Raw genomic sequence first — 22,420 nt, 5'->3', positions numbered from 1 at the left:
GCTTGAAGCCAGATAGTCTGGATTGTGTTTTAAGGTATTCTTCCCTTTGGAGATAGCATTCTTAATATTTGTTCCTCTGTTCTTTGCCCAGGTCTTACAAAGGCCTGCTCATGCTTCTTATAAAGAGTGCAATGATTAGAGTTTGTCAAATATGACAATTTTGTGGGAAAACTTTTGGAGAAAATTGCCCTTTTTGTTACTAAATCTCACCAGGAAAATATTTCAGGGTTAGAGCAAGTTTTCAGTTTGCTTTAAGGAAAAACTTCTTCCATTTTCACATTTAGAAAATAAATTTTTCTCTTACAAACTTTTCTAAAGTGTTTTATGTCTCTTTTTGGGCCAGCTCAGCCAAAAGCAACCTTGTCAAAACTGGTAGCTCTGGAAGCAAATGACAACCTTGATTTTGTCTGCAGATAACCTGATACTTTGTCCTGACATTCTGTCTAAAATTAATGTGAATAATTGATACTTTTGTAAGTATTTTCCAGTTGCTTCTATGATGCCTGATATTGTGTGCACTTGTGTTGGTGTCTTTCCCTCAATTGGTACATTTATGGCTATCTCGCTTGTAGCCTTGTTATGAATCTTGAGGCACTGAGTTTTTAAGACCCTTAGTCATCTATGCAGTGTGTTTAAAGTCAGTCTTTGAGTCCAAAGCTGTTCATGTAGGACAGGCAGAGGTACATTCTGTAGCTTGCTTTCTTTGGAAACAAAGTTTTGTCCGAGGATTTTCCAGAAATTATTGTATTGCAGTTTAGAAACATGTCCCAGGTTAAAAGAAGACATTATTTTACTGAGTCATAGAGGAAGGCTGGAAGATACGCAATCTTTACATAACTTACTCTTCCAAATAGGTTTCTTACTCATTGCCCAACTCCCCTGCCATATAGATTTGGTAAGGCAAACGAGATGCTTCAGAATTCCAGAGTATATGTCTTTGTAACAGAAACTGAATTCATCATCTTCCTGAATGTGTTTTTTTTTTTCCATGCAGGATGTTTACCCTGACTCATATACATGTTTTGTCAGAAGATGTTATTCACTATTTTGGAATCAAATTCTGCTCTGCAGAAAGAGTCTCTGCTTTTACTCAAATGAAAAGAATCTAGATAGCTGAACAAGTATGCACACAAGCAGATCTTAATATTTCTGCCATGTATGAAGTCAACATGAGAAAGGAAAAGGCACTAACTATACCTCAACAGAGTTCAGATTGGTGCTATAATTATGTAGGGCTCTTGGAAAGTATTTTTCCTTGCTTTCTGAAAGCATGAAGTGCTCTAGTATAAGAAGTCTGTTTATTTTCTTTGGTTTGGGATTTTATTAAAGCTTTTCAGTACCTTTATAGTTACTGTTCATTTGCACATGTCTAATTAAACTGTTAGAGCTTCTGGAAAATATACTTGGAAATACAGGTTTTTTATAAGTGAGAATAAAAAGTACTCTCAGTCTGCCCAATTTCTTCAAAACAGCTAAGGCCTTTATGAATTGAAGTGAATGTGAAGTGCCTTCCTGTGTGTCAATGAGGTGGGAACAGCCCGTTCTGAACTTTGCAGGTAGCCGTCAAGATCACAGTTCTAGGTGATACGCCTCGTATATTACATTGCTACTTCTATATTTCAGTTATTGAGCTTTTGTTATCAATGTTATTTCATGCAAATGACTGTTGAGAGTACCTATCAGGGTAGTTCATTGTGTCATTGCCAAAATGCTGGCACGGCTAGTTTCTTGGAAATCAGTTTTAGTTTAGCAGGTGCTGCTCATCCGTTTGGTTTCCATCATTCTGCATCTGCCCAAAAGCCAGTTACTCATCCACCTTTCCCCACCTAATTACTGCAAGTTGCTGAAAACTGTGATGCCAAAGGTACTCTCATTACACATGTCTCTGTATCTTTTACAGATACTTTCCTGGATCTGACAGTGTATCAGTCAATGATATGATACATTATCTATCAATAATATATAACCCTGACTCTACAGAATGTATTATGAGGTTGAGTAATAAAATCTTAAGTTGTCAGTTGTCTCTGCCTTCTTTCAAATATATTACAGCTTGCATATAAAAGGAGTTTCAAGTGAGGGATAAAAGTTAAATGAAATGGAGTAAAATTAACATAACAAAATTGGATCACAGTGTGCTCTGTTAATCCTCATCACTTGATTTTAATTTTATCTTGTAAAAGACTTAGTTGACAACTTTCAGGATTTTGATCACCTCTCCAAGGAAGAATATTAAACTCATTTTCTTTCTTAAATGTTATATATTTTCTTTCTTAGTATGCTGAGGGGGTTTTGATTGAGAATCAGTTAACCAATTCCACTTTATTTGAAGTAATATTTTCACATTATTGTGATCTATTGTTCTTTCAGCAGCAGATCTGTTCAAATAGTCTCGTGCATTGTATAGGTAAATGGACATCATCCCGTAAATGGAAGAAAAGCTCACACTTTTCCTTCAGTGGAGTATGAATACTATATATGTATGTATATTAATCTGTTAATAATATGTATTTCATTATATGTTTTATTATTTTCTCCTGTCTTTTAGGTTGGATATTCTAAATTATATAGGCTATTATGTTATCTTCACTCTTATGCACAGAGATGTAACTGAGTTCCATACCCTTATTTTTATGTCTCAGTTTCTCTTACTATTAGGTGTGGATCTTCAGTTAAAAAGCGGATGGACATTTTCTCTGTACAGTTTACTGAGCTTTCTGAGTCTTCATTAGTTGTCATTTCACAATGATGAAAGAAGTTTCACTTGGGTATCCATAGATTTGAAACAGCCATTCTGCATAAACTACCTTTATGATTTATCTTTTGGCTACTTACAATCCTTGATGAGAGACAGGACTAAGCATTCCAATTTCTTGTTTTAGCATTCTGCTCTGAAGTCCTGGTCTTTTTGAAGCCAAAATGTCAATAGCTATTTACCATTAACAGTAATGTAGTCAGAATTCACCTCTGGAGAAAAAAAATGAGACTATGTATTAAATTCTGTGTTTATTCTATGATAGTGCTGTTTGTAGGATGAACAAAATTCAAGTATTTGTTCTGTGAACAGCTGCTGGAATACAGATTCCTTCCTCTTTTCAGAAGTTTTAATTGCATCAGACGTGTTCACAATGACTTCTGCTCTCATTCTCCTAGTGCTGTTTTACATCAAGGAATTAAAGTCTGTGTTTCATGGTCTTATCAATAGGTGAGGAGGGGAACGAAAGATACATCAATGAATTTTCTGCTGAATGGGAATGCTGCTTCTTGGTTGTTTGACACATTAGAGAGGGAAATCACCAAGCACCATGCAAAAGATCAGAAAATGTAATTTCTACAAAGTGGTATTATATACATAAATCTTTTGAAAGACAGATACCTTTGGGATATCGTAGGCCATAGACTTCTGTGTAATCCATTACCCACGCTGATATAAACCTTTGATTTGTGGGTTTCAACCTGAGGCTGAGTAACCTCATAAATATGCTAATCCACAGTAATCAAAAAAAGTGCTATTGCAAATACAAAACTTTTATTCCACAGTTCCAACAGCTTTATAGCATGCTCTACATTTATAACAATAAACTTTGGGAAATTACTCTCTTCATGTTGAAGAAAAAGCTTTGCCCTTTTCTTGGCGTCTCACCAATGAGTTTTATGTACATTATTTTGAATGGCATGATCTTTATGCAAAATTCAGTGCATGTTTTGCCTTTTCTAACCAAGTATTTGATTTCCAAAATGAACAAAACATTGCATAAACCTTAAGAATTCAGCTTTTGTAGCCCTATAAAAATTTTATTATCATTTTTATTAGGCTGGAGACCAACCATTGGGATAACTAGTAGAGTGTCTGGCAAAACCAGCTCTACTGTATATTTAAGAAGATCAAGACTTAATGGTTTTGAAAGAAATCTTAGCCTTTTCAGCAGCAAAATTTCTGTGTCTGCTACATGCATTTCTACACATACACATAGGTATGAAGTTTAAATGCCGTAGCATGGCATTAATATGGCATCGTATTTATTTCTGCAGTTATTCAAATAGTTCAGTGTAGATTTTCTTATTTTTTGAAAGATGAAAACTGTCTTCCATCCAGGAAAGAAAATAGCATATTTTTCCATGTTTACAAACTTCAGAATATGCGAATTCTGCTTTTCTTTGGGAGTACAATTTCTGTGTACTAAGAAATTCTCACTGAATGCTGTATATAAAAATAGTTTTCCAGAAAACAGTTTTTTCAAGTAATAAGCAACATTATCTTCAGTGCTATTTGGGTTCCCAGATACTGCAATACTAAAAATCAATTGGCAGTTTTTTGTCAGTAATCCCATTTCTAATCCATATCTAAAGAAAATTGAGTTACTTTAAAAGTGGAGGGAAAAAATCACTCAGTTCTGAAGTCATTCCTTATTTCATGTGAAATGCCTGTAAAAATGATTATTTTCTAGGTGCTGTAATTAATAATTATGATTTTGTATTAGGTGCCTGACAGTCTGAAATCTAAACACTGGTAATTTGAGCAGTAACATGTTTTCCATGCTAGGTTTGTGCTTGCCAGTTTAACTGTATAATGAAGCTGTACCTCTTTGTATATTTCTCTCATTCTTAATATAAAATCAGGGTCCAGTGTTTGGTGAGCTGACATTCACACAAACTTATTTACTCATCACAGCATGAAATTAGATTCTGATTTTAGGTTTAAACATTACATTTTGTAGAACCAAGACTGCTACTAGTCTCTACAACTAGAAAAGTGTCCAATGCACTTTCACTTTGAATTCAGACATTGTAACTTGAATCTCAGGTACTCTTCAAATCCATCTGGTATTTGAAACACCAGTTTAGACTTCTGTACAGAGTAACGTTGCTTCTGAAATCCTCTCTACTTACTGCAGAGCAAAACTGAAATCCAGGCATTAAAGTTGAAAAACCAGAATCTGTTGCTCTATTCCCATTCTTAAGGGAGCTTCCTGTCCCTGAAAAGTTCTTGTTGTTTCCTAGATTGAATTTCATTTTGTTTAATAGTCCCCAACAGTAAGCAAATTACATATCAATAAATAATAAAAGGTCAATTATGCTAAGTTGTCTGGGTAGCTTTGTGAATTAAACTCATTTGAACAGTATGCATTTTAGTAGAGCCCAGTACAAGGTTATTAACTGCCTACAGTCATAGACAAGTATGTTTTGATACTTGCGTATCCTTCTGGAGCATCCAATACCCCGTGCTGAGATCAGAAGAGCAGGGTATACAGCCTTAACAGAGTTAAGATACTTGCAGGCTTATCGCTAAGTTAATGTTCTCCTGCAGGCTGTAAGGAGCAAGCAGGGTATTTAATTTAATCATATTTCCAGCATTCTAACAGACATGGGAATGACTACCTAAGCATGCCATGTTAGGAGACATTTTGTGTCTCCTAAACCAGAATTGTTTCCCCTGCCATTTGCATGCATTTCTCACAGGTTGCTTCTGCCCAGTCTGTGTCCATTCAAAAAACGTAGACAAATTGCTTCAATGTCAACTTCTGTGAACTGTTCAAACTCTCTGCACAGCTGCCTTTTCTTGTTGTGTTCTTGTGCTGTATCCCATATGGTGTATGGCAGGATGGTGATAGGTTCACATGGTGCTGCAGAAGGATCCCTTGAGTCAAGGGTCATCAAATAGGTGTGTTTGGGTTGGCATATCAAGTGTAGGTGAGATGGCTTAGTGCAGGTCAGGCATTACAGTTAACTTGCTTTAGCTGCCAAAACAGAAACTTGTGCCCAACTTAAGTAGATACATCTTGGAGGCTTTTCTAGCTGTGCCAACAGTGCTCTGTCTGAGGTTCATTGGAGAGAGCTGAGATCTTGCACTGCTGACTGGTGTGTACTGGCAAGTTGTATTTCTTGAATTTCAGAGTTGTTTGTTTTTTTTTTTCATTTTAATCTTCATGTGGGAGGGAGTCCTGAACCACCCTCTGCACCTTACAGTAACTGCTGTGAAGTGTCCCTTTCAGCTCAGTGAGATGTTCCCAGATTCATCAGACAGCATCATAAAGTTAAATATACCCTGACGCAGTAGCAGTGACTCTGTCATTCTGACTTTATCCTCCAGGAAATTTTTCTTTTAACAATCTATGTCGATTCTATAAAATACGTATTTCAAATAATCATCCCATTGCATCAGTAATTACGGAAGTGTGACTTTAAAATCAGCTCTCTAGTAGTAGTGGCTAGGCATTTCCCTGCATGTAGGAACCCTAGAAGAGATCCAAATTGATCATCAACTTACTCACAGTTTGACAGAGCAATATGAGAGCCCTGTTACTATTTTTTTAATGCATTATTTTTTTATTGAATGCTTTTTCCTTAGAAATATACAGCACTTTGAGGAGTGAAATTAATCTGTGTGGGCAACTGGTTTGTGTAGAATCATACACAATGTATAAAGTTGGAGATTTCCTATATTTATTTTTTGAATAACTATAATTTACAGTTTTGACTTAGTATGGTTTCCTAGAGCCATAGTAGTCTGCCAATTGTTTGATTAGGATTCTCTATTACAGGCAAGGATTCCTGATGTTTTACAAGCCCATCGATCATGCTACACTAGATGAGAATGAAGGTATTACTATGAAGCACCCAGGTAGTTTCTCACACTCTTTAAGTGCCATATCACCAGCCTGTGCTTGAGCTAATTTATGTTTGACAGGGAAAAAAATCTAAATTATATTGTCAGAATGGAGATTGTTTTTTGAACAGGAGTGAATCAGAAAGGGACTTGAACACACCCTTAGCTGAACATGAATAGCTCTGTAGGTTAGAAGACCATGAGAATTTAAAATTCATCAGTTCAAGATGAGCATGCAGTTGTCATTGTTTTATCCTTAATGTGACTGTTATTGTAGTAGCTTCTACACATAAAAGAGATTCGTAGATGCAGCAAGGATTTGAAAAGGATCAGGAGTCAATGTTTAACCGGTTTTGTTTATCAGAACAAGATACCTTGATGTTGAGAGTGAAATGGTTTGATATGTCAAACAGTAGAGCTTTGATTCAGGATGACCTTAGGAAATTCTGCCAACAGAAACCTTGTGAAATCTGACAAGAAATGCAAAGCCCTAACCAAGGTGAAATTACCTAATGTCAACTTGAATATTAGGCAACAGTATGCTCTCATTCCAGTTCCTCATTCCAGGCAATACTCCAGTGTGGCGCCTCATTAAGAGAAAATTATCCCCCTTCTACCCAGCTCTGGTGGGGTTGCTGTGGAATGAGACTCCAGTTTGGTGTCCAAGTTCAGAAAGGATATTAGAAAGCTGAGGGGGTCCAGGAGAAGTGCTACAGAGATTTTTAGGGCCTTGAAGAACACAAGCTAGGTTGAAGCTGTGGAGCTTGTCTTGTTTAGTCTGGCAAAGAGCATCCAATATTAGGCTATAATTACTTGTGGAGGAGTTACAGGGATGATGAAGCTAAAGTTATCCTGTAGTAGCATGTGGTAAAAAAGGGGAAGTGGCCACAAGCTGCACCTTGGGAGATTCTGTTAGAAAACATTAATTATGTCAGCAGTGCTGCACTGAAACAACTTTCCCAGAGTGGCTGTAGGACATCCATCCTTGGACGTTTTCACAACTTATCTGGAAAAAGACACTTGACCTGATCTGGTGTTGACAGTAGCCTGGCTTTGAATTGGAAGTGGAACAACATGCAGTATTTCTTCCAGTCCACATTTCTATCATTCTTTGTTTCTAACATACAGAAATACACTCCTTAACAGGTGCAGCTTTCCTAGTTGGAGACTTAATTTATCAAGTCATAATAAGATGTCATAAGAAGTCATAACAAGAAAGCTGAAGAGAGAAATCCGATTCTAGCAGTTGATAGAAATGGCTTTTCCTTAATGTAGTTTGAGGAAAAAAAACATATTGTCATGCAGTGCTTCTTTTTGTGGAAGAATTCAGTCATTCAACTCTGCCTGACAAATTCCCTCACTCCGTTCCCTTGCTTCACTTCCATATTTAATTTTCCTGCCTGTCCATTTAATCTAGCTAGGCTTTTAAAAAACAGAGATTCAGAAGATCTTGTCTAGAAATCTCCTGGTTCACACTCAATTTGTAGGAGGACTCAATCCTGCAAAGATTTATTTCTAAAATAATTCTCTGGTAGTATAGGTCTGGCAACAATTGTCTGTGCCTGTTGTGGTTTAGCCCAGCCGGCAACCCAGAACCACGCAGCTGCTCATTCACTCCCCACTCCTTCCTCCCCCAACTCCCAGAGGGATAGGGAGGAGAATTGAAGGAATGTGACTCCCACAGGTTGAGATAAGAGCAGTCTATTAACTAAGGTATAACACAAATCCCTGCTGCTACCACCAATAATAATAATAATAATGATAAGGGAAATAACAAGGGAAGAGAATAAAACACCTCACCACCTGCTGACCAATGCCCAGCCTGACCGAGCAGTGATCTATCCTTTCTGTGTAACTGCCCCCAGTTCTACATCTGGGGCATGACGTGCTGTGGTATGGAATACCTCTTTGGTCAGTTTGGGTCAGGTGTCCTGTCTCTGCTTCCTCCCAGCTTCCCCTCCTTCCTGGCAGAGCACGAGGCTCACAAAGTCCTTGATCAGTCTAAACATTACTGAGCAGCAACTAAAACCATCGGTGTTATCAGCACTGTTCTCAGGCTGAAAGTCAAAACCACAGCAGTGCACTAGCTACTAAGAAGGAGAAAAATGACTGGTACTGCTGACCCCAGGACACTGCTTTTTAACTGTCTTTCATTCTCTCATTGATTTTAACATTCAACATTTCAATTTCTTAATAATGTCTGTATTAAGCATTATGAAGAAATTTGGATCCTGAATTAAACTGTAAGTTAGATAACAGTTCCCCTCCCCCAGATAGTCTCCTTAACTTTTGGAAGTTACTGAGGGTTTTTCTGTGTTGTATGCATTTGGTCATATGTGTACACAAAACCACAAAATTAGATAAAGCAGTGAAAAAGTGGTGTATGAGCGTGAATTTAATAGGCAAAGTGCAAGACATGAAAAAGTTCAGCTGGAAAAATCTTCAAAAATGTCATTTATCTCACTTGAATACAAACCTAGATTGTCTTTCAGCCTCTCATTACTCTGAATGGTGGAAATAATATCCTGTAGTTATTGTATTGTTTGAGAAAGAAAGGGGTAGATATTTGGATAATCTAGTGTATGCTATCATGAGAGACAGGACTTCAGCATGCAGAGGTAACCTGTGGAAGCTGTTTATTAAATCTTGATGTGAAGGTTGTGAGACTGAGTAGGATTTTTCTTTCTTATCTTTAATTTTCTATATATGTTATCATTTTGAAAGTTTTATTATCACTAATTCCCATCATCTGGGAGGACTGTTTGTCACCATTAGGCTAAATTCTTCACTGGCATCAACCCAGTAGAAAGCAGTAGGGGTTCTATCAGCAGACGCTTAGCTCCGTATTGCTTCTCTGATCATTTCATCCCAGCAAGAAGACATATTGCTTTTTCCTATGTTAGCATTATGTTATTTTGCAGAAATACCCGAGCACTGCTTAGAAGCTGTGGGAGAACTTTATCTCTCCTAACATTATTTATATTCTAAGTTTGACATGAGATCTATAGTATACACTAATCACAGACTCCCTGTGTTCTTAGCAGAGAGGAATGGCCGCTCCATAGGGTAATTCATTCCACAGTATGAGATTCCCACATCTATTTTAGTCACTCACCTATGAAGTGCCTTCCTATCTCTGCTGATTATAATAAATTAGCTGAGTCATTTGAACTTGATTCAAACATTTGACTAGATTTGCCATGTTCCATATGACAAAATTCACATAGATTTTCTTTAAAATTTTCTTTTCAAGTTCTAGGAGAGCAAATACATTGACTAAATGTATGCCATGTTTAGCCTCTGCCTAAAAGTGTGTAATGATTCTCTAGTTTAGACAGAAGTAACTTGGATTCAATATCAGTTTAACATTCAGTTGTAAATTTATCCATTTATTACCATGTTCTTTTGGAATTTTTGTTTTCTAAAGGAAAAGAACGTACATTTTGTCATTTGCCTGTTAAATACTTCTGGTGGGAAAACAACAGTTTCCTACCATCTGCCTTTTACTGGTGCAGGTCACTCTTCATGTTCAAAGTCCAACACGAAACAACAGTCATTACCATTTTTTACCCTCTCTAAAAATATCCCACGTAATTGTAGTTACATTTAAGCAAAATAATCAGAGTACCTGATTTTTTCTTACATGATTGCTGATTGCTCAGTGATCATATGTTTACTGAATTTCCTGTCTGTAAGCTGGCCTTTGAAGAGAAGCATAGATCATCAACAGTTACTGAAACATATCTACATCTCTAGCCGTATCTGTAGCTGCCATATTGTTGTCAGTCCTGACTTCTCCTAGAAATCTAATGTCGGTGAATGCAAAAATTAGCATATGCACCTGAAATTGTTTTTCAAGCAATACCTTAGGGTACTATAATCCTACCTCCATTTTTCAGTGTAAAGCTGTGTAAAGCAGAGGTGTTATTGTTCCTTTTTCTTCAAGGGAAATAGTTTTATGTTGGAAATTGTGTTAACTCATAGGAGCTATCCTTTGCCATAGAAAATTATTTTCCACATGTCACTCGGTGATTCTGTTCATCAGAAATTGAGATTACGTTTATCTTTATCTTCATGTATAAGATGCATATAATATCTGTGAGATCTGTAGGCTTATTAGACATTTTGGTGAACCCGGGGGCTACTTAGGCATGATGCAAATTAAAAAAAGGGAGATTCATCTCCTGTATATTTAAGTCTTAAGTGAAAACCTCAGCTTGAAAAAGTTTTCCTTCTCTTGTCCCTGTCTATTTAGGCACACACACACAAAAGACAATAGCATTCATATCTAGATGAAAATCCCATGGAAATAAATATTTCTAATTGTATTATGGTTCTTTACAGGAGGCTTAGATTCATGACATTTACTTGTCCCTTTGTGATCTACTTCTAATTAAAATATACATTCCTTTTGTTAACATTCTGCATTGAAATTAGTCTAAGATGCGTGGTACTGTTTCTTCAGAAAATACTGTAGTTCATCTTTTAAACATGAACTCTGATGTAATCATTAGAAGCTAATGTTTGCTTAAAAAATGAAATTACTTCTGGGAACTTTATATTTTCCTGTGTTTTTTGCTGTAAAGCATGAGCACTGTCAAGAATATCCCATACAAGTTAACAAGTGAGTATTACAGACAGAGGTTCTTCAGTAGGTTTGCAAACACGGGCTCCAGCAGAAGGACATTGCAATTGTCTTGAGTAGGTGATTTGATGACTAGGAGGAGAAATGTAAAATTTGGTGTCTGTTTTTGTGCAAAACTCATCTATCCCATCTTGAGTTTAGGGATATGCAAATAATTTAATAATTAACAGGCATCTAAAATCATGAAATTGTTGTAAATCTGCTTACTTCATATTTGCTCTGGGTTGAAAAAGAGAAATAAAGGCGCTAGAGTTTGTTAGAAAAAAGAATTGTGATCAGACTGCGGTTTTTGATTGCAGGAGTTTCCCTTGACTGTAGCTGTTTCTAGGCTGACAGATGCTATTAATGAATGCTGACACCTTGAATGAAAATAATTGCAGTAATTCAAAATATAAATGCTTCTTCAACAAATACCTTTTTAACAGGTCCCAAAAGGTGCACTCTGTTGAAACTGGAATGTTTCTTTTTCACTTTGTGTTAGTTCATGTGCTGAAGTATAGTTCCTGTAAAAAAAACATTCTGGAAAAGCCAGCAGTTAATTTGAATATTGCATGTTATTTGAAAAAAAAACCCAGCCTGCATTTAAAATCAAGACTGAATGTAGAATGCTTTTATTTTTCATACAAGGTATTCTTAACAATTGTTTGTGCTTTGAATGCACTTAATATTGGACAAAGAAATCTTGAGATCTTTTCTCAGATTTTATCTTTTCAATGTAAAATAAAGGTTACATTGATGTCAGCAGAATCTTTGACAATTTTGCCTACCTTGTACTTTCTCTTCAACATTTTCATATTGTTACTTGCTAATTGCTCTTCGTTTTCGCACAGTATTCATCATGACAGTAGTCTAAGGTTATGTTTCTGAGAATTTAAGATTTCTGGTTATATTGGAAAAATGTGAAAACTTGTACATTTAACTGGAGTAGTGAGTCAGAGAGTTCTTTCTATTGCTTTGTTCCCGCACGGTCTTCAGCTTCTTGTCTTTCCACAGGCTCTGGGGCTACAGTATAGGTTTTGCCCTGATCGTAATACAGCAATCTAATGACACATTTAGATTTCCTTTCTAGAGAGGAAATGAACTGTAGCACTCAGAGTATAACTGAGTACACCAAATTATATTCTGATTAATTTATTGAGTATTTTACCTAATAATTCAAGATGTGAAATTTGAATTGTCTGCTTTCTATACTGAATTCCAGAGCTTCTAGACTCTGTTGCATTGCTTGTAATTGTGCAATATTAGTGAAGGGAGAAATCCCATTTTAGAGATGTACCCCCTAAAGTTATTCTTGGAATGATGCTGTTTACAGGGTGCTCCTTCCTTAAGCTATTGAGTAGTGTGACCTTTGGTTCGCTGTGTCTAGCTGGCACAAGGTACAATAATAGTATAATCATAGAATCATAGAATAGTTAGGGTTGGAAAGGACCTTAAGATCATCCAGTTTAAGCCTCTCTGCCATGGGCAGGGATACCTCACACTAAACCATGTCACCCAAGGCTCTGTCCAGCTTGGCCAAAGTTTACATTATAGCTTTGCCCTTAAATAAAAATAAATAAATAAAGCTTAAATATCGTGAATTGTCATTTCAAAAGGTCACAAGTCCCTGTGAAAGGCTATGAAGAGTAATTTGGTGTAATTATTAGTCAAGATCAGATCTTAAATGCACAAATATCTTTAAAAACAATAATTATTTGAACAGGCTGGAAATGTTAAACACTTTGTGTAATTCAGAGTAGAAGATTCTGTGTATCTTCAGTTTGATAATTATACACTAGGAAAAACTGAACAAGACAGGGAGGGACTTAAGGATATTTGTAGATATAACTTAAATATTAAGTACTGTTCTTAACATTAGCAAAAAGTAATTATAATCATAATTATAGGCTCTATTGCATGCCAGTGTGAATGTGCATCTGTGTGTATATGCTCTCTTAGATATAATTATTAAATCTTTGTGAAAAATTATAGTAAGGAGTTGAACTGAGGCACGTTCTAGTGAGGCTGTAAAAATGTAGCCTGAAAGAATATTTGTTACTTTGACCTTGAAGTGATTTGCTTTGGAACAGTTTGTTTTATTATGTATCAGATTTATCTGGGATTATTTTTAAATTAACATCTGCATTACTTTTAATATTAAGCAATTAAGCTCTTTAAAATGCGTTACTTTTAAGCACAAGATAATTTCTGTCATTTCTAAAACCTTGTCTTGGTGTTTTTATTAAAATGTAAAATTGTGATAGTTAAACCAGCTAACTAGAAAGAAAACAATTTATAGCAGTATGGTTTCTTAATATTTTACATGCTGTTTTCATTGTTCATATCAAGCAAGTTTTAGTGAATATTCCTCCTAACTTCAATAGAAAGGCTGTCTTCCTTTGTATTTTGACACAGACAAAGACATGGGGGTTAGTTGCTCACCTCACTTTCTGGGAAATATAGGTGTGTTCACACTAGATTGAAATTGCACTTGAAACTAATCATCCATGAGGCAAAAAAGCCCTAACCTAAAGAGCTGTTGACTCTGGAAATGTAGTAATTTACTTCTGTTTTGTTTGCAGATTGCCTTCTCACAGCACAATACCATCATGGATCTGGTGCAGTTTTTTGTCACCTTCTTCAGGTAAATTGCGTTTTCTGTCTTCTGACTGAAATAATGATGATTTTTTTCTATCAATCTAATACCTTAACCAGCTTCTTAATCTTGAGAAATGCCTGCCATGAAGCCTTTAAACTGTGTTCTCTAATTGGGGCCGGTGGAGAATCCAGGCTGTTGCCCTGTAACTAAAGGCAGCTGCTGACATCTTTTATATGTTTCATATATTTCATATTTAGTGATACAGTCTTCATACTTACTTCATAAATATGAGCTAGGTATTTACTATATATTACAGTGATTAAGAGAAGACAGCTATATGGATTTAAATTAGGAATTTGTGTGTGATTTTTTTTGGTAAAGTCTTTGAAAGAATTATTAAAAAGGATGGCTCTGTTCAGCAGCTTTGTATTTTTAATAAAGCCAAATCACTACTGATGCTTTCCTGTGTTAGAGGTTAATTGTGGAACACGGTAGATGTTGCATGAGATTTGGTTGTGGCAGCAATGCAGGACTTGGCTTCAACTGCAAAGGGACAAATATTCTAGCACTGAGCAAAACTCCACTGAAAGTCTTCTTAAAGGTTCAGCTATCTTGCAAAATGTCACAATCATAAACTTACACAGACTAGTTATGGTGCTTTGAAGTCTTCCTGTGAAGATATTCCCCAATAGCCATGAAGTGTATGTGTTTAATTGTTGGGGGTTTTGCCGTTGTTTGGTTGATTGGTGGGTTTTTGTGTTGTGTTGTTTTGTTGATTACAAACTCCATAGAAGAAAGCGAAGTCTGTCCAAGTACAGTAGAAGAGAGGCACCCTGAGGAAAATAGCAGACGTAGACTAAAAGCAGTTTGTTTCTGCTCTGTGCCTTAAGGCAGGCTTAGAAAAGCTGTACTATAAGCTCTTTGATGGTGAAGCCATCTCTATAGGTATATTGCACCTTTCGGTTTATCTAGTATGGTTTATTCTGGTAAATGCAAACTCACCGTGATACTGATGAAAGAAGAGATCTCTCTGCCAGAACAGTAAGCTGGTTGGAAGCAAAGGCCAATGTAAACTTTTACAGAGAGAGAGGTTGTAGGAAACCTGGCATCTATCCTATCACTGCCTTTAACTCAGCTGGCACTTAGCTCAGTTGGGCTTGCAAGCATAATGTTAATCAACCTCAGGAACCTAGTTGCAGGGCTATGTGAAAGAATCATGAAATGCTGTGAGTAAAATGAATGCTATTGCAGCAGTCCAAGCAAGTTATTGACATTCTCCAAAGGCACACACAGATCAGGCTAAGGTTTGATGGTTATGATGAAAAATAGAGGGGTTATCAAATATGTTTTAAAATCGTGATCTAAGGTTGTATACTGCTCTTCTACAATTGAGTTGGTACTAAGGTGTCTGTAGATATAGGTAGGCTGTTTAGGAGCTGGAGTTCTTGTATTTCTAAGAAAACAATAGAAATAGAAAGTAGAGCATACAGTAGATTCACAGTTTGCAAAGCAGAACCTGAGAAGAGGGGAGAGGAGAATTTTGAGTTAGTTCTTAATGAAAGAAATTAATGAAAAAACATATTTAATACCACTGTGTTTACTGTGTTAACTCTTCTAGGAAGATTAGCTCAGGCTTATTGCTTTGCTGAAGTGGCTCTTTCCAAGACATGAGCTGGTGCTTTCTGTGTGTTTTTTTCAGTGTTATGCCCAGAGGCATGGGGTTTTCATCACTGTTAAAAATCCATTTATTTGCTTATCACAATTGTGCATAATGTCACAGAGACACTTCTGGCTCCTAACTGCTGTGAGCAAAGCATCCTCACTGACACCAAAGCTAGCAAATGGTCAGTCTGTGTAAATGATCCAAGAAACTGTCAGGTTGTTTGTCACTGGGCAGTAGTTGGAGTGTCTTGTAAATAAATGTAGGAAAAATACTTAGTGTGTCCTTTACAGAAAACCAGATCAAGAAGTTGGGAGTGAAAAGTTTCCAATGTAGCACCATTAAAACTTTCAGTAGATATTAAATGGGATGTTGTTGCTACAGGCTCAGCAGTCTAAACAACCTATAGAATATTACTGCTGGGAAAATGTAACAATAACTATTTTCTTTTTCATATTCATGGACAGATTTAGTCATCCTGATGGTTGATAGTAATCCAGACTTTATCTGAAAATTTGGTTTCAATAGTCTGTAGCCTAAGAAAAGTATTTTAATAGTGGTTGGTTTGTTTGTTTCTTGGTTTGTTTGGTTTGGGTTTGTTTGTTTATTTTACTGGATGGAACTGTGGTGTATTAAACAGCAGCAAATTATGTTGATAACGCGAATAACCCAGGTCATATTTGCTGGGATTGTTGACAGAGAAAAATAATTGTGTTTAAAGACAATTTGAATGTGCTTGATAAGAAAACATCTTTCAACCTTAGATAAACACGCATTTGCATTTCTCCCATCTAGGATTATATTTTTCATATTCTGAGCACGTGGCATAACCCTGTTCTCCCTGGCTGCCTAGACAAACCAGCAAGTAGTCTCGTTTGACAATAACAGGTTTTTAACAAGCATTCAAAAGTCTAGTTTGAAGCTCTTCTGTTATAGGGTGTGTGTTTCTGAGTGGAAGATGAGATGCACATTTTACTGCCTGAATCAAAAACCTCAAATAACAAGCAGGTTTAGAACTTTCATGATTTTTCAAATATTCTTCTGTAAGGAATTTATTGTAAGCTATACATAAGAAAATTGAAAAGCTGTGATTGGATCTGCAATTAATGCTTCCTATACCAACATACTGCTATTGTATGTCCTAGAACAGTAAACTAATACAAAAAAAAGGGGGTTTTGAAAAAAACAACTAGTTTCATTCTTTTTTATACTGGAAGGTTTAATTGTATCTGCTGGGTCAGTGACTTTTTTTTTAAGTAGAAGTGAATCAGTCAGATATATAAGAGTGATAACCAGTTCATGCAGTTACAGAAACTGTAGCATCTGTGTTGCTTTAGTCAGTGCCTTGAAGACTTTTAGCTGCCACACAAATTGTGGAGTTTGTGCCTTTTTTCTTTTCCACCTGCTTTGGAGCAGTACAGATCTCATTAGAAAATGTCACAGACAGCAAATTAATAATGATCTGTCATCTTATACTGAAGAAAGGCAGTCCCCATAGTTAAAGGAGGTGTATTTCTGTATTACCTACACTAAAGCCTAACTGTTGTGCTGTTATTTTTCTTGAACTATAAATTATAAAGAAGTTTTTAGGGTTTACAAGTCTGACACAAATATATTGTTTTAGCTAAGTAAGTGGACAGGGCATGTTAGGGATTTTATAATAATACATGTATTATCTTTAGTTTCTAACAACATTATTTACTTTAGATCATACTCTGTAATGCAAAAAATTTGTCAGTGTTCAATATTTGTTAGTTTTTATTATATATGATTTGAGTAAATCCAGAATTGAGAGCCCGGAAACTCTTTGTATCTAACCTTGCTTTTAGATAAAATTATAGTTAAGAATTGCTATCAGTAGTCACGTATTTCTCGGAAAACTATTTGTATTGAGGATCTGCAGCAAGAGTTCTGATAAGAAGTGTGTTTTTGTCTCATCATCACAAAACAGGCAAACATGAAGTCGATTCTGGTGACAAAGGTTAGCTATTAGTATTTTTGTGATAGGTAACGATATGAAAGTGCTATTGTCATGACTGTTTTTAAAGTCTGTTTCAAATGCATAGGACAAACCACTAACTAATTAGGCATTTTCTCTGAATGTACATCTTTATGTTCTCAGAACGGTTCCTTCTGTTGTCTTTGGCTCTCGGGCAGAGCTGCCAGTGGTGGATTTCACTTCTGCTGGAGCGGTTCACTTTAGTCAGTTTAATAACATGTCTTCTTACTATTAGGATTTACAGAATTTCTGATTTCTAGTAGGCAGAGCAATATTCATTAATAGGGAGACTTTGAAAGTTTCAAAATCTTGCTTTTGTGTACCCTTTAAGAAATTCTATGGAAAATTACAGTCATTTAGGATCGCAGCTCCTGAGACCTTCAATACCTGAATCTGCCATTCTGGGTGCAAATTTGCCATGAGGGAATTCCATCTCTTTACTGGCATCCTTTAGTGCGTTTGCCTGGCTTCCTGTTTTGTTTTTCTTAAAGTAAAGGATGATAAATTAATGCTAGTTTTTTGCATGCTTGTCTTTATGAGATCAAATATTGATCTGTGTAAGAAAGGCAAAACACTGTGTCAGGAACAGATCATGTCCACTATGGCTGTGTTCTCAGAAAACGCAGAAGTTGTATAAATCTAAATTAGCATATTTTCTGGTAACATGACGATCAAGTTATCTCAGCAGAATGGATTTTACCTTTGGGGCTGGAATAAAATTGATTTTTACTTAGTGGTGCATTAAACAGTTTTCACCTCACTTAGAAACAAATAGTTGTTTGACTTCCACTGGCACAAGCATGTCTATACTGCAGTGGGCAAACTGAGTTGGTTTTGGGTTTTTTTTCTAAGAGTTTGTTTTGAATTGTGTCTTCCACTCTCTGAACCACCCGGAAACTTTGTCATCACTGTAGAGTGATTTGATGTATTCATATTTCCTGAGAAGACAGCCACTTGTTATTGGCCTGCAGGCAAAGGAGATTCCTCAGTACCGTTGGATCGGTTACTCTTCAAAACAAGGGATGAGTCACTTAATCCCATGGTGAACAGAACTGTTTTCCATTATTTTGTTCTTGGTTTTCTTCTTTCGTTTGTCTTTTGAGTCATTTGGAAGTGCATGTGAGTGTACTAGTACTTGCCGTTTGATTTCAACGTACATTGTTCTTCAAAGTACATAGTTGCTCACCTTGATACCTGAAGATGGCCTATGGACCTGTTTGATATACAGCAGATAATTGGCTTTTCCTTTCTTCAGTAAGTGCATTTAAAATGTTGAACTTCTCCCTTCCTATATGCATTAAATACAGTGAGAGCTGTTCGTTGTGCCTGCTGAAGTGTTTAATTTCAATTTCTGCTCAGTCCGTACTAGCTAGAAATAAATTCTCTAGTTGCTTAAGTGCAGAGGGGAGTTGTAGGGTGAAAACTTGGGGGCAGTAAAAGGATTTGGAAGATTTAAAAAGACGGTCTTAAATTGCACTCTTCACTGTGCATTGTGCTGTAGCCTCCCGCTCCAAAAGCCATTTTGTCACTACTTCTATTGTTATAAAATCTCATTAGAATCAACGCTGCCACATACATAGTTGTGTTGGTCACGGAGGTCTCAGAAGGTGGCACCTACAGTGTACTTCCCAAGGCTCCTGAAGAAACTATGCCTTTTATGAAGATCCAGTACTTTGCATGCTTCCTTACTCTGAGACAGTTCTGTAATGCTCTCCTTTCAGGCATGTGTCTTTTTACAGCTGCATTTTATTTTGTTTCCTAAGAAGCATTATAGATAATTCATATTGTGCTTGTGTTTTGATTGCCTTCATTTTATATTGTATTCTCTTAAATGCGATTAGTCAATTGTTTTCTTAGGCTAAAACACCGCTGGCACTCACAGCTATTTATCTTCTAGAGTGCTTAATCCTGGTCACTTTTTGCTGAAACTCCAGTCGACTGTACTGTAAACAGAAGAGCAAGAACAGGTTTTCTTCTGTGATAAATGGACTCAAAATGTTGCTTTTGTCATTTTCAGTCAAAGGAAAAGCAGCTCTGAGTCCTCATGACAATCCGTGGTGCCGGTTGCAAAGTTAACTTCAGAAGTTTGTTTTCAGATGTAAGCATAGAGTGAAGTGGGGTGAAAGCTGCTGATGAAAAATAATAACAAAGAAAATAAAGGAAGTAAAATATATTAGTGTTTGCCTATAGGCAATAACGTCATTGTCCGTTATAGCAAGTGACAAGCAGCTTTCTCAAGCACTGTGCCAGTCTGTCTCTGCACATGCAGTGGGTATGGCACACTGTAGTGAGCGATCTGTTTGTGGCAGTAGAGAAATATTCAGGGTCCTTACAAGCAGTTGTAATAAATCACAGGAAGAGAGAGAGAAAAGAGTGCTAGACTGTGTTATGCTATGGATTTTATAGATACTAAAATATTAGATCTAATGATTAGTTTTAAGAATAGGCGTCTGAATTTCACGAATTGAGCTTTCTTCATGGAATATTAATAAAAATATTCCAGTAGCATTTACTGGTACTAAATGAACAGTTTTATATAGAAGATTTTTTTTTGGTTTTAAATTAATTTATTAGAATTCGGGGCGGGGGGTGGGCTACATTTTCTGAAGCAGCCAAGTTATGGAAACCCTGCTGTGGCTTCCAAAAGCTGCAGTAAAATTACACTTTAAAAAGTGTGCATCATCTATTTAAGTTTTAAAACCTGAATCTAATCGGCATATGTGGCCCCATTGTATTCTATGTTATAATTTTTTTCTATATTTTCTAAATTTTTGGTGATACTTTAGGAAAACACTCTACAGTTTCAAAATTATATTTCTTTCCTTACATGTCTTGAGTCTCTTCAGTTATAATTCTAAATATCAGGTTGAGGGGAGGCAGGGGGTTTGTATTCTTTTTTACAGTATAATTACAAAGCAGTCATAATGCTTCTTCGGCCTGGAAAGCCAAGAATCCTTAATTTGTCTTCAGGACAATTTCATGTTAATAGGGCTTTTAATAAGGAGAGTTATGGGTTTTTTTCACCTACCACTTCAAATATATTTGCCTTTTAAGAAAAGGTAAAAGAAATATTACATAGAAAGTTGGGGCTGTTCAGCCTGGAGAAGAGAAGGCTGTGTGGAGACCTCATAGCAGCCTTCCAGTATCTGAAGGGGGCCTATAGGGATGCTGGGGATGGACTCTTCATTAGAGACTGTAGTGATAGGACAAGGGATAACGGGTTCAAACTTAAACAGGGGATGTTTAGATTGGATATAAGGAGGAAATTCTTTCCTGTTAGGGTGGTGAGGCACTGGAATGGGTTGCCCAGGGAGGCTGTGAATGCACCATCCCTGGTGTTCAAGACCAGGGTGGACGAGGCCTTGGGTGATATGGCTTAGTGTGAGGTGTCCCTGCCCACAGCAGAGGGGTTGGAACTTGATGATCTTAAGGTCCTTTCCAACCCTAACTATTCTGTGATTCTATGATAATGAAGGGAAATGTTCCTTAGCAATGTATTAGATTTTTTTGATTATATTTGACTCAAGCTAAACATTGGTGACATGGCTTGGTTCCTTTCTAAATATATTTTATATTTCTGTAATTTATTATCAAAGGGTAACATCTGCACTAAAGAAGCAGTGCAGTGAAAGAAAAGAATGAGGGGAAAGCATAAAAAAAATAATCTTGAGATAATGCGAATCTTTTGGTTTGGAAGATGCTAAACTGTGGTATTGGATAGCTGTGCTTTCCCAAATTCACTAATTGGTTCAAATGAATGAGTCTCTTTCTTCCTCCTTAATTTGACATCTTAAGATTGCATAAATCAGCAAAATCATTGCAAAAAAAAAAAAGTATTTTGAAATAGAAAAATTATATTCAATTTCTAATTCTTGAAAGTTACTGCAGAAAATAGTATGTATTTTGTAATTTTTCTGCAATTTTAGTGAACATAGATTATTTTTTTTCTTCTTTTTAAATCTAGGGTTTTTATATACACTGTCACTTGCTGAGAGAAATATAGAGTATTTCACCCTTGAAGGGCAAAATCATAAAATTATATGAAATATGAAAGTCTCTTCTAGGAGTAAAAGAAACATAATCACACTTTATGGATGTGATGTTCTATTTATTCTATGGAGATTAATTTCAGTTTAGGTTAGTTTAAGCCCCTTTGATTGTAAATCTTTTTTATTTGCTGCATCAAAGAGGTGAAAGGAAGGGCTGACGAGAGTTAAAGTTCACTTTTAGAGCTTTACTGCATAATATATTTCATAGAATCATAGAGTGGTTTGGGTTGGAAAGGACCCTAAGATCATCCAGTTCCAACTCCCTGCCATGGGCAGGGACACCTCACACTAAACCATGCCACTCAAGGCTTTGTCCAGCCTGGCCTTGAACACTGCCAGGGATGGAGCATTCACAACTTCCTTGGGGAACTTGTGCCAGTGCCTCACCACCATTAAAAACTTCCTCCTTGTATCTAACCTGAACTTCCCGTTTCAGTTTAAATGGTTCACTATAGTTTAATATCATGTTGCCATTCACAGAATGGTCTGTGAATGTTGGTATTCTGGATAGTGTCCTGATGTACACTGTACCCACTTTCCCTTTTTAATTGTATATAAAGGCTGTTCACATAATTGGTCATTCATTCATACTTTACTATAGTAGCTTCTTGTATGGCTTGTGGTATATTTAAATGAAAAGACAACAGGAATGAAGTATGTAGGAAAATGTAAAATATGTATTTATGCATTTATACATGATATAGTTACTTTTTAATTATTATTTTATTAAATGGAGTTATTTAACATCACCACACACATTCTCTGTAACATTTTGGCACATACACATAATGAAAAAAAAAATCAGTGCTTTTTTACATAATCATTTTCTTTCAAATAGCTAAATTCCCTATTTAAACACATTTCTTTCTTCCCTACCTACAA

General features: G+C 36.2%; 1 protein-coding gene across 1 annotated transcript in view; it reads left to right on the top strand.

Moving 5' to 3' along the window:
* Positions 1-22,420, top strand: part of ATRNL1 (attractin like 1) — a 507,305-nt gene that overhangs the window by 248,852 nt on the left and 236,033 nt on the right. Inside the window, exon 25 of the mRNA XM_061458665.1 lies at positions 13,814-13,875. Within this exon, the coding sequence (XP_061314649.1) occupies positions 13,814-13,875 (62 nt within the window). The remainder of the gene's footprint in view (positions 1-13,813; positions 13,876-22,420) is intronic.

The sequence above is a fragment of the Pezoporus flaviventris genome, unplaced genomic scaffold (assembly GCF_033815535.1).
Source record: "Pezoporus flaviventris isolate CSIRO_AGI_PZ_B2104156 unplaced genomic scaffold, CSIRO_AGI_Pfla_v1 ptg000029l, whole genome shotgun sequence".
Classification (NCBI taxonomy): Eukaryota; Metazoa; Chordata; class Aves; order Psittaciformes; family Psittacidae; genus Pezoporus; species Pezoporus flaviventris.
Note: the sequence above shows the minus strand (reverse complement) of the source record. Positions and strands in the feature narration are given on the sequence as shown.